The 13,696-nt window shown below is 43.7% G+C and overlaps 1 protein-coding gene across 1 annotated transcript in view; it reads left to right on the forward strand.

The window, feature by feature from the left end:
* Positions 1–13,696, forward strand: part of SPTBN5 (spectrin beta, non-erythrocytic 5) — a 2,284,272-nt gene that overhangs the window by 2,141,541 nt on the left and 129,035 nt on the right. Inside the window, exon 61 of the mRNA XM_086937224.1 lies at positions 3,636–3,825. Within this exon, the coding sequence (XP_086793350.1) occupies positions 3,636–3,825 (190 nt within the window). The remainder of the gene's footprint in view (positions 1–3,635; positions 3,826–13,696) is intronic.

Here is a 13,696-nt window from a genome sequence, read left to right on the forward strand (position 1 = left end):
TACACAGAAAATCGTAATTAAAATCATGAATATGAATTATTATAGTGATAGCCCACTGGAGGGCAATGAAGGCAAAGCTTAAACGTTTAAGGTTAAAATTTGAAATGTAATCATACAGTTTGTGTAAAAAAATCAATCAAATCGCTAAGTATTGAAGAGGAGTTGTCAAATGTAAAATTTCAAAGGTGAAAGAATACACTTATTTGCATTTGTAAAACAATCTAACTACATGTACCATAATTCCACCTCTGAGGAAACAGGAAGTCATGTGACAGTTATTTTGAAATAAAATATATGTCATGGAAATAGTGATTACCTCTAACTGTGATCAAGGTGTCAGTGGACACTGAAACGCGTTGGTTGTGCGAAAAAAAATTGGAATCTTTAAAATAAACAGAACACTTGGAAAGTGCCCATGAGTGCGACTCCATTTTCTTCTTGTGAAAGAAGGGTGGAAGAATATTTTACGGCGTGGCTCTGCCATGGAGCTCGAAAGGAAGCGCCAAAGCCCTGACGAAATTTGAGCTGCCAAAGGAAAAGATATATATATGTATATATATATATATATATATATATATATATATATATATATATATAGAGCTACATATATGGTTTCCACATATATGTTTTATATGTTTCCGGGGTCCCCACGCATGGGCGGGAATATTCATGTTCTTATGACTTTGATGAGAATACCCCTGGAAGAGAACTAGGATTACAGGTAAGTAATGTATCCATAGTGAATACAGTAAAAAAAAAACCCTACATCTACAATCACGACCGTTCGGCTTGGATAAAAAATCAAGACTGCACTTTGCTGAGTAGTAAAGAAAGAGGAAATGGAAGGTATGCACAGACAGTTAAACGAGACTGGATTATGTGATTGGTGGATTTATTTGTGTTTTCTTATTCTTTCTGAACGTTCAATGGAAAAAGTAGCTTTATAAAGGTTTGAGGTATTAACTTAAAAATGACTGCGATTGAAAAATGTTGAGGCATAATCCTCACTTCCAGTCCTTGCATAAAATGAGGGGATGAGATTTCTCTTATTCAGTCGCTATATGTCATGTCCCAGAAGTGTAATCTTTTATTACTTCTCTGCCCCTGAGAGTGGTTGTACATGTCCTGTGAACAATGCATGACAATGCTGCACCTTGATGTCTCAGGAATTCATACCACCCCAATCTGAAATAACAGCCAAACTTATTGATGGCATGAACAGTGTTGTCACACTGCTTCCTGACAGCAGCAACCAAACCTACTCTGACCATGAAACACCACATGCCCCCAGTTAATAGGGAGTCATTGAATGGGGATGTTGGGACAGTCGATAAGTGAAGGCAGTTTGGGTTGGGACGTACCACTCACAATGAGGAAATGTTTTACTGTTCCTAATCCCTGAAAAGTAAAAACAAAAAACTGTTGAGCAGAAATTTAGAATATTGGTGGAATGGGCTACGGCAAAGAAAATGTATATGAAAAATGTCCAGTGGGATGAACGTTTAATAGAACTCCTAATGGTTCGGTCAGCCGTGATCTGGTTTCAACTGACTCACCAGACCCCAGGCCCCCTTTAATACAAGATATTGTGTGCAACCCATGTGTAACTGAGAGAGTATTACTGGCGTCCAGCACTTTTCGCTGCCTTTAATTCTCCAGAATTGCACTGGAACTGAGGAGGTGGGCTGATTTAGTCTGGCTTGCAATCAATATTTAAATTGTGTATTATGTAGGAGTTATTACCCCAGGACATAGGACATACAGGATGGGTTGATGGTTGCTGGTTTGAAGACATGCAAGATTGGAGAAGTACATAGCTGTTAGTTGAGCAACTCTGAGATGTTAGTTTGATTAACAATTATCATTGTATGAAACGAAAAGTAGTTGACTACAAAATGTAATAGCAAATATGGCTATTATATGCGATAAAATCTACTGTATAATGTTTCCGCTTTTAAATTTCAATAACCCATAGGTAGTTGAATAGGTACTGGGCCATGTTCCAGTGAAAGATCGATTAGTGTTCGTAGGGCCTTCACATATTGAAATCCTGACATTCCTGGTGGTTCCAACAGCCTGCCTACATCAGTGTCAAGATTTTGGAAAGACCATCAATAGACCTTAATTTCCAGATACAACGACAAAGGTCTGTTTCACCACTGAACCTGGTAAGCATGGGCATTACAAGGTGTTTATCCCCTTTGGTGTGGCCATGGGGAGAAATCCTTTTGGTTGTGGGACGCTCTGTAGTGCCATGCTAGAACAACATTGCTGCTTGAATCCTATGGATTCCCCAGTCTAAGGGATGTAGCTGGGCTGTTGTTGGTCAGCACTACTCATCTTTCCCCAGATGGCTCTGCAGGGGCACCTACCACAGAAGAGTTGAGCATCAGCATGGTGATAGCCCTAATACTATGCTGATGTCCACAGGCACCGTACCACAGCACAACCTCTCATATTAGGATGAATATTAATTGTGGTGTGGCAAGTGGCAGGCATTAATTGGACAGAAGCCGCGCCTCCCCTCAAGTCAGAATCAGTACAAACGCCCTTTATTCCTGCTTCCTTTCCTTTTTCTGTGCTACACGCGATATAGTATAACTTTCCCAATGCTGCTATGTTTGCTGTATCTTCCTTCTTTCAATGGTCTACTGTGCTTTTTACTCTGCTTGCTTCCTCTCATAACTGCCTATAAGCGCACTAACCAATGTCTAAAAAAAGCACAGGCAAATCCAATATATGTCTCCTCTTTAAATGGACAAGATATTCATGAAGAGGAAAGGGGAGAGGGAGAGCAAAACACTTCCATTATATGCTTAAAAAAAAATCAGGTAAGAAAACCGTAGTATCAAAATGAGTTTTGCCATGACAAATGCAAGTATAAGGAGGAAAGCCATTTGATCAATAACACATAGAAGAAATAGATAACTGGGCCATCTAATCATGACAAAGGACTGGCCTTAAATATGTTTTATGTATTGAAATCAATAGGTAAAGCTGTTTGTAGCTGAGGTCTAAAAAAAAAACAGAAGAAATGTATTCCTTGCCTTTATGGATTACATTTGAAGAAGATTAATCTTGGCCAGAACTCTCTATCCACCATTTACTTCGTGTTTTACTGTATAGCCATGCCGATTTCGATGATGCTCTCTATGTGGTATTAACAAGTTCTAATTTATTTTTCGTGGTTCAGCCCAATCATGTAAAATGCTCTGAATGCTTAAAGCAGTGGTTCTTGACCTTTCGACTTCGGTGGGCCGCCACGGAAACACTACTGAAAATCTTGTGCTACCACCAAGAATAAAGTTAAAGATACCAACTTTTACTTGACATTTACGTAGCATTTCAAAATTTAGATTTTTTGGGTAACTAACTATAGGCACTTTCTTAACCCACTGATATAATGAAATATTAAAGAGTCGCAGACCCCCTTAGTAGGCTTTCTGGACCCAGGATAAGATCCGCTGCTGTGGATACCTGGCTCTTAGTGTGTTAAAACCATATAAATAAAGAATTCAAAAATAATTGGGCTGTTGATGGTGCGTTCCGTGATTACCAGTGTGTAAAAAATGTAACAAATATTTTGCATATAACATTGCTCACCAGTGCTAACTCTTTTAACTCCATCTTGCCAGGGTGTGGGCCAAGGAGATGCTTGCTGTCCTTATGTCCGAAGAGCTGGCAAATGATATAATTGGCGCTGAGCTCCTTATCAAGCGCCATGAGGAGTACAAGAGAGAAATGTACAAACAGCGGCTGAGGCACAACGAAATGCAGCTGGTGGGAAATGCCCTGGTGGAGAAGGGACATTTCATGTCCGAGGAGGTAAACGAATCCGGCTTCACTAAGCAGACCACACAACGGCAGTAGGCATAGAGAATTCAATTACACAATTATTAGAGCTGACATTATCCATTTTGTATCTTGAACATTGCTTCAGTCTGTTACTTTCTTAAATAGTTGATTTTAATCCCTACTAGAACTATGGAAGAAGCTCCGCCAGTGCTTGTAAGATTGTGGTGCCCCCACTGGCAAAGTCAATGGTGGTTGACAGCCGCTTTGGAGTGTTATCTTGAAAACTTCGAAGATGGCCGTCACGTTTTGTCTAGCTGCAAATGTTATGATTCTATTTATGTCTACCCCCAGTATTTGGATGTCTTTTGTTTGATCATTACCATCTGCTGGCTACAGCTGCGTGCCTTTCTCTTACACGTATACCATCACTTTCTCATTCAGTGGTATATACAGCAAAGCATTGCAGGTATTGCAAAAGATAGAGAAAGCGCAATATACATACAAATACAACCCAATGCACTGTGGTATAGAACAGCCTTGCTGTACGGGGTTTACTGTGCCAAAGGGAACCGATTTATTTCACTTGGCTGAATTCATCTCTCTCTGATAATGTGTTTTATGACCAGCATTCCGTCATGGATAAAGATGCACTAACATCCAATCTGCAATTTACATAAGAGGGAATTGAACATCATACACTGATTCCATACATAAAACAGGCGGCAGAAAAAGACCCAGATTGGAAAACAGATTCACAGATTGCAAGACACACACAATGATACATACCTACGCACACACACGTAAACACAAGGACTGACACAGATAATCACATACAATTCATGGGCAACAGTTACGCTCACAAACACATGCACACAATGGATGATGGACTGACAGATAGATAAAACAAAATCTAACAAGCACAATAAAACCAAACAGAAGCTGAGAAATACACAAAAGCACTGATAAAACCAAAACATAAGCTCACAGAATGACAAAATGTCAAACAGATATCAGAAACACAGGCTAATAGAAACACATATCGTATGGAAAACACAACAAATTACAGCCCCAAAAACACTGCTCTATGCATATTGACTGGCAGTCAGTGCTTTAAATGGGAAAAAATATGTGCAGGTACTCTTAAAATGAGCTATGAGTGTAGCAAGTGGGTAGAGCCAGGGGCGGGGCTAAGGACAAGACATATAAGACACTTCTACTATGTGGCCGAACACATATATTCTTGAGTGCGCACTCACAGAAACAAGCATCAACGCTCACACAAAACATTCCAAGAATGCCCTTTAAAATACCTCCCTAGTGTCTGAATTCTTTCCCTCTTTTTTCTCCACACACACACAAACATGCGCACACAAGCAGGCAAACACCCGGACACAAGCAGACAGACACTCACACAAAAGACTCAGGTGGGATAAAGGCCATTACTCCCAGGTCCCTCCTGACCAAGGACCAGGCCCAGGAGGAACCTGCAAAAGAAAGACAGCAGGAAACCCGGACATACAGCAAAAAAGAAAGAAACTGGGACCGCTACGAACAACAAAAACTCCACATCCATTCTGTCGGAAGACAGAAAAAAGAACAGGCTGCATGCTGGGCTGGTACCACTTATGTACTCCCAGTGGGATGGAGCAGGTAGGGTATCCCAACATGCTCCTTTTCTTTTTTCTGTTGTGGAGATGGTCATCTCCATGTTTTAAGGAATGGGACGAGGTCAACGGGACCCGGAGTAATGAAGATTACCGGTAAGTAATAGAACATTTTACACCCCTTATCTCCCTTGGCTTTCTTAATTGCTGCGGGATGCCTGGATTCGAGTGTGTGCACAAATGCACACCATGGTGTGAATGTGATTGACAGCATAGGACCTGAATGGACCCTGCTACCCAGCGTGTTGGTGAACACCGGACATTATGCAGATTAGCCCTGCTGAATTGTTTAGAGGTGTCTCAGCTTGGGCTAGAGGCGCTCTGGCTGTCAGACAGCCTCGTTCGTGCGCGTGAGCCAAAGCAACAATGAGCCTACCTTTGATGAGTACCGGTACTCTCCTTGGCAGCAGAGAAGTGCCGGTACTCAGAGCAGTAAAAATGAGAAGTGCCGGTACTCAGTACCTGTGAGTACCAGCCCATTTAAAGCTCTGCTGACAGTACATAAACACAGACAGATACTGACAAACGCACAAAACATATACACTTACAGTGCAGAACTTTACAGGTACTTGCCCTAAAACATTCGTACGTCGTGAAAGAGGCTAAGACACAACCATTCGGATTCAATGATGTACATATCCTGGCATAGACACACAATTGCCTGTGTACAGAAAGCCACACAGATGCGTATCGGCAAACTGCACACAGACACACAAAACACAAATGTTCACATAAGCATATGCAAGACAGATATGCACAGACCCAAACACATATTAACATGCTTGCTCAGAGACATAGACAAATTTGCCACAGAAATATACAGTTGCATAAACTCCAAGACGCAAATGCAGAACACACACATATTAGCACAGTACAACTTCCAAAGTTAAAGGCACATGCATGGGCACAATGATATACAATTTACGAAGTCTTTGTTCAGCATGATACACAGAAGCAGATCTCAGTAAAACAAACTGTGCGCTATGCATTCACATACAGATACATTCATACACACACCGAGACACGTACATACATGCATGTATTTCCATAGAGTTTCCAAACAAGCACTTACTGAGAGAGTTGAAAACGAATAACATATGTAACAAAACCCGCATGCACATACCCAAGAACTCATAGATGCACACTTAGGCATCTGAATACAGACTCCAAACAGCAAATAAAAACAGACCCACTAAACCAGATATATACTTGTGCTATATAAAAGTTTAAAAATAAATAAATTAAGTTATAGTAGCTTCATGGATCCATCAATTTTCTACCAAGCTATAACATTTTTCCCTTCTTTGGGTGAGAATATGAGGAATTCTATTTTAGTGGTAAATGCGTATATTCCCCCAGACCCTCACTTTAATACTCTGCTAATTATCTTTTTTTCCTTTATAAGCGAGTTTCTGGCCCAGGGGGGCACATATTCATGTTGTCTTAGTTGGAGATTTAAACAGTAAAGTCTCAAATCACTCTATTAACCTGTTTGCGGATGCCGAAAAAGAAGTGCTTCATATTTCCCCGATTCTTTTCCCACCAAAAATAAAAACAAGTAAAAGAAGTCATTCACTCCTCGGTCTTTTAAAGAAGAATGATTGTGTTATCCTAAATGGTAGATTTGCTTGCAATTCTCCTGCCCAAAATACGCATAAATCCCTGCTGGGTCTCTCTATTATTGTTTATATCATTGCCGCGTATTCCGCTTGTAAATGCATATTGGATTTGAATGTTATAAATACCACGCTTACTGATCATAGAACATTGGTATTCTCTGTTGATTGCAATGTGACTTTAGTAGGTTCTTGGAGCTTTGATGGTTCCAAGTCTCAGTTTAATGGGAATCATGGAGAACACAATGGTCCCCTATTAGGATATCTACTTGAAAGCGTTATTGGAAAGGACAGTTTTTGTGACAGGCCTTTGGAAAGATGATTTATGTGACCACTTTAATAAATGGATGAAGTTGATTACTTATACTGATTCCCCGAGTTATTCTAAAACCCCTCTCACATCTTCTATTTTTATATAATTTCACTTTGTATTACTATTTACTCCACATGTATCTCATGTTATTGCTGCTGTGACATCAGATAAAGTTTTCTGATACCTTTTGGGTCTAATTTGTGTTATATACAACTCAATAAAAAAATCAATAGATAAATATCGAAGTGACATGCGCAGAGGTGTGGACTGGAACAAAGTCATATTATATTTATTATTTTAATGTCTATTTTATTATTAGTGACCAGTGCATTCTTGGCAGCGAAATAAAGAGGGCTGTCTAACTTCTAATAATATTGTTTTTTAGAATTAAAAATTTTCAACATCGAATCGCCAGAGTGGCAGAGTTAGGATTAGGGCTCCAGGATTTATGGTATTTATTTTTGGGTCGTTTCCGTCTGTATTTATCCATATTCATTTTCTGTGAACTTTATCTATATTTATCCATATTTATTATGGGTTTTGTGAAAAAAGTAAAGCTAAAACTGGTATATTTCCACATTTATTTAACCGATAAATATGCAGTCTTGCTTGAATGCCTGCCAGGTTTCAGTGATATGAACACCCGCAGAAGATAAATCAATGCACTTATTTGAAAATATGCACATTTCAGTATCAGCCTTGTACATAGCTACTGCTGTTTTAGCATCTTTACTATAATCCCTTTCTTTTTTGACCCCCTTACCTATCAGTCCACACAGTTATTGGCCTGGCAATCATGACAAAGAGTATTTAGAATCACTCAAAAAGCACCCAATTTCCGTTTTTATCCACATTTAAAAATAAATACAAACAAGTAAATAAATGGTTTTCTGTGTGTATTTATCTTTAGAAATCAGTAAAAACGGAAAAGGGAGCCTTAGTTATGATATACATACTATTTGGGGTACGTATAACAAATATGTTCTAATAGAGACTTCTAGCTGCAGATTCCTTACCTTAGAATTTTACCCTGGTATCAGAGTGGATATGGAAACTTTGCCTAGAGAAGTGCCCTTGCACCCTGGTAGGTGGCGTTGTTTGGCTCCGCATGGCATCGTCGACATTGCCCATGCCAGAAATGACGTGCACTGTGCATATATTGCCAACATACCAGTATCCTGATATCAGTTCTTATCTTTCAGTGCCATTCAGCACAGATCTGGAGAAGACCACTGTGGCTCGTCTGAACTTTTTTCAACCTTTTGTCAAAGAGTTTTAAGACATTGTCTCCTGGTATGTCAGGGATGTCTGCAAGGAAGGCTGGGTTTAGGCCATGTGGCTCCTAGCATCTGCAAATTTCGGTGACTGACTCACACCTCATCTGCCTCTGGTGCCTTGAACACAACCACAACATCAAGACCAGTGTTGATTGTCACACCATGCATCTCAAGGCCTTGAGTGAGTGGTCCCTCAAGCTCCTTGCTGCTGGATGTGTGACACCATAACAGTCTCGGTCCTGGTAGAGAGGAATGTCACAGGTTTAGTGCTGAGCCATCCAAAATGCACGTCATCGCACTCTAAGTAGTCCGGGCGTTGGGGTATGTCCTGCAAAAAGAACAAGAAGTTGAAGATTTCTTCGACTTTACCCCATCTGACAAAGTCATCCGACGAGATAAGGGAGCATCAGCATTTGAGGCCTGGTTCCGCGATTGAGCCTCTGCCTGGGCTGGCTCTGTGCTTCCTCGAGTTTCCAGGTGCCAGAGCAACCCTCACCCTACTTTTAGAATTTTATGAGGCCATGCACATCACATTTGGGTAGCCCGTCCCTGCTGGAGCACCTTTGTGTCCCACTGGTTTGGGAGGAGCCCATGCTGGTCTTTCACCGATGGGTTTGCCCCTGGCACCAGTCAAGCCCCTTGGTTCCATGGACCGGTGCCGGTCGATCTAAATCGGCTTCCCCGGCGCCAACGCCACTGCCAACGTCCCCGGCACCGCCATCCCCATTCTCATCACTGACTCAGACACTGAGCCAAATGGGCGTCATCCGACTCCGGAGCAGACTGGAGGCATTTCATCCAGCCTGGAGACTGTGCCCTATTCCTATTGGCTAGGGCTTGGGGAAGAGTAGCAGGGGCCACTGGACCCTGATGACTACCAGCCCCTAGAGATCACTGAGGACAACTGGTGTGATGATTTGGCAGATTTCCATGGACTGGACACCTTTCTAGACACTGGCTTGGTCTCTCCTGCTACAGTGGCTACAGAGGAGGGTTTCCCTTTCGCAGAGGTGGTGCGAAGAGCGGCTGAGGTTCTGGACCTTAAGCTGCCCTCATTGGTAGTCAAGACAAATGTCTTGACCGAGGTGCTATAACTAGGAATTGCCCCCACAGAACCACTACTCCCATGTAATGAAGCCCTGATTGATGTTCTACTCTGGGCCTGGTCCAAGTCCTTCACAAGGGCTCCTGTGGGTAGGGCAATTGCCTGACGCCATTGTCCCTTTACAGCTGACCCTACCTTCCACACTTAACTCCCCATTCCAGAGAGCTTGGTGATCCAATCCTCCACCTCCATTAAATATAATGGTGCATTCCCTACCACACCACCAGATAGGGAATCCGAGCGGCTGGATACCTTGGGAAAGAAGGATTTTTCTTCCTGCAAGCTATCACTGTGATTGATGAACATTGCAGGCCTTTTGAGCAGATACTCCTATTTGCTTTAGGTCACGGTTGTGCAGGTGCTACATATGGTCTCGGAGGAGGCCCGAGCCATACTCTCACAAGCTATTGCTGACGGGAGTGACATAGCTAAGTTCACCACTTGCTGTGCTTTAGACACAACCAACTCACTGGGCATATCGGTTTCATCATTGTTGGCCCTTTGGTGTCACAACTGATTAAGAACCACTGGCTTTTTAGGGGATGTCCTGACCTCGCTCATGGGCATGCCCTTTGATGCTCCCGTCTTTTTGGAGACAAGGCAGACTAAGCATTAGAGTGCTTCAAGGACAGCAGTGCTATATCAAGGTCCTTGGACCTTTCCCTAACTCCTTGCCAACCCCAGTCCATCTTTTTCTCCTTCCATGGGCACGGAAGGGGCTTCCAGCTGCGTCTCTACTCCCACAGCCACCATGACACACAAGCTTCCCAGCTCCTGCGTGGTCAAGGATGCGGTATTCACAGACATTTTGGTTCATGTAACCAGAGATCCGGCAAGCCCAACCTCCTCCATCAGCAGCAGGCGCAAAGCCTCTTTAGTTTACCCTTCGAATATCATGGGCATCTAGTTGGTGGCAGAATGTGCCATCACCTGCACCAGTGGAGGTCTATCACATCCGACTGCTGGGCTCTCCAGATTGTTCAAAGGGGCTACTCCCTCTCCTTCATAATTACACTACCCCTCCCTCCATACCTCCCACTTGTGACGGGCCAATGGAGGACAACATTTCTGGATCCCCAAGAAGTACAGAGGTCTTTGTCCTATCTTAAACCTGCACCATTTCAGTTTCTCCCTGAAGAAGGAAAAATTCTAAATGCTCATGTTCACTCAAGTCCTGGGCTTGTCAAGTCCTGTCTGCCCTGTACCGGGGAGACTAGATGGTAGGGTTGGGCTTGCATGACTCATACTTGCACATCTCTGACCTGCCTGCTCACAGCTGTTGCCTGCGGTTCATGGTAGGCCAAGTTCACATAGCTCCATTTTGGTCTTAACAACGTTGATGGCGGTGGTTGCAGCTCATTTGCGGAGATTAAGGGTACCAGTCTTCCCCTATCTCGATGACTAACTGTTGAAGACAGGCTCGCCCCAGGAAGTCTTCTCCCACCTCCAAACTATGGCAGACCTCCTCCACTCACCGGGGGTTCATTATCAATGAGAGCCAAAGTCACACCTGACTCCCTCTCAGACACTCCTTTTCGCTGGACTTGTTCTGGACATGGTGCAGTTTTGGGCTTATCCTCACAAACCCCTGTTCAGTCCAGGATTTTCACACTATGATACCAATGTTTCAGGCTCTGTCCTGCGTTTCAGTGAGACTGACTCTGAGGCTGCTGGGTCTCATGCCCTCCTGCATCCTGCTTGTGACAAATGCCCGCTGACTTTTGCAGGCTCTGCAGTGGGATCTGAAGTTCTAGTGGGTGTAGCATCAGGGGTATCACTCCGACATGGTCCATATCTCAGAGGTAACTGCAAAAGATCTGCAGTGGTGGTTAACAAACCGCAATTGGCTCAGCAGCAGACCCCTCTTTTTTTTCCTACAAGATCTGACAGTAGTGATTGGTGCCTCCCTCCTGGACTGGGGAAGCAATCTGGGAGAGGTGGAGATCAGAGGTCCCTGGTCTCTGGTTGAATCCAGACTCCACATAAACCTGTTGGAGCTCTGGCCGATCCGGCTGACATTGAAAGCCTATCTACCTTTTATCAAGGGAAGGCTGGTGCAGGTGTTGACGGACAACACCACCGCCATGTGGTACTGCAACAAACAGGGCGGAGTGGAGTCGTGGACCCTTTGTCAAGAAGCCCTGCGTCTTTGGAATTGACTGGAAACTCAAGGCATTCCCCTGGTGGTTCAACTCCTGGCAGGCTCTCTGAACACCAGGGCGGACAAACACAGCCGAAGATGCCTAGCGGATCACAAATGGGTTCTCCATCTGAAGGTGGTGCAAGGTCTCTTTCAGCACTGAGGAGAGCCTTGGTTAGATCTGTTCAACACTGCAGAGACCAGGCATACCCACACTTCTGTGCACTGGAGTTTCCAAGGGGACTCTTCCTCTGAGACAGTGTTCATCTGTAGCAGAGCTCCAGCCTCCTGTACACCTTCCCACCCATACCACTCCAGGCCAGAGTTCTCAAAAAGATCTTGAACGACCGGGCCCAAGTCATCCTTGTGGCTCCAGCCTGGGCTTGGAGACTTTGGCATCCTGAGCTGTTGAACATGGCCATCGGTCCTCAGGTCAGGCTGCCCCCTCTGGAGGATCTTCTGTCACAGAAGCAGGGGAGGGTTCTCCACCTGAACCTGTCAACACTCTGCCTTCATGCATAGAGATATAACAGCAACAGTTGACAGATGTTGACCTTTTGCCTGAAGTCTGCAATGTTATCTTCGCAGCCTAGCATCCCTTCACCAAGATGGTATATGCCGGCCGTAGAACACATTTGTGGCATGGTGTTCAGCCATACAGGTTGACCCTTTATCTGCACCCCATCCCCAAGTTCTTCTGTTATCCTTGCCCTGGCCCAGAAGGGCTCTGCTTTGGGCAGATTAAACAGGTTATTTGTCTTCCATTTACACTTTCCTGCGGCTGCTAGATCAGCCTTCCCTCTTCAAGTCCCATATTGTAAATAAGTTCCATAAAGGTTAACACTTATTTCCTCAATGGGACCTTAACATGGTTCTTTCCTTTCTAGTTGAGCTGCTTCATACATGCCCTCATAGGATTCTCCCAATCAAGATTGCCATTCTTGTGGCATTTACATCTGGCCAGAGAGCCAGTAAACTACAGGTGTTGTCTCTCAGCCTCCATACGTCTCCTTCCTAGGCAAACTGGTCCTTTGGACCCGAGCCGCTTTCTTGCTGAAGGTGATAACCCCATTCCATGTAGGCCAATCCATCACCGTGTCTACTTTTTATGCTCTGCCTCATCACTAAGGAAGAGGAGAGACAGCACCGGCTGAACCCTAAAAGAGCATCGTCATTCAACCATGACCACACAAAACCGTTCCGGGGGAAGATCAACTCCTCATGTATTATGTCAGAGCCAAGAAAGGGAAGGCCATACAGAAGGGAACCATTTCCTAATGGATCGTGCTTCGCATTAAGATCTGCTACACATTGGCCAAGAAGAAATCCCTAGAGGGCTTACGTGCTCATTCCACCAGAGCAAAGGCTGCGACCACTGCGTAAGGCCAGGCAACAATGTGGGCATTGCTGCTTTCGTTCACCAAGCACTACTGCCCGGACAGTCAGATCTTTCAGGATGGGAATTTTACCGTTTAGCTTTGCAGGACTTCCTAGTATGAATCAAGTTTGTAGACCCACCTCCGAGGAGATCTTGCTTCGTATCTATTCTATGATAAGGAATCTGTGGCTAGAAGTTATTATTAGATGAAGAAGTTGCTTAACCTTCCGTAGTGCCTTATCTGGTAGAGACTCTATCTAGCCACAGATTTCATACCAACACCACCCCCTCCTTGCTCTGTGGACTGATTTATAAAAGTAGGACTGCTACCTCTTCAGGGCCCAAGTTTCACACACTAGTGGTTAGTGTTCCTTGTGTCTCCGGGCTTCTGGCATGGAAAGTTGCAAA

This window comes from Lissotriton vulgaris, chromosome 9 (assembly GCF_964263255.1).
Source record: "Lissotriton vulgaris chromosome 9, aLisVul1.2, whole genome shotgun sequence".
NCBI lineage: Eukaryota > Metazoa > Chordata > Amphibia > Caudata > Salamandridae > Lissotriton > Lissotriton vulgaris.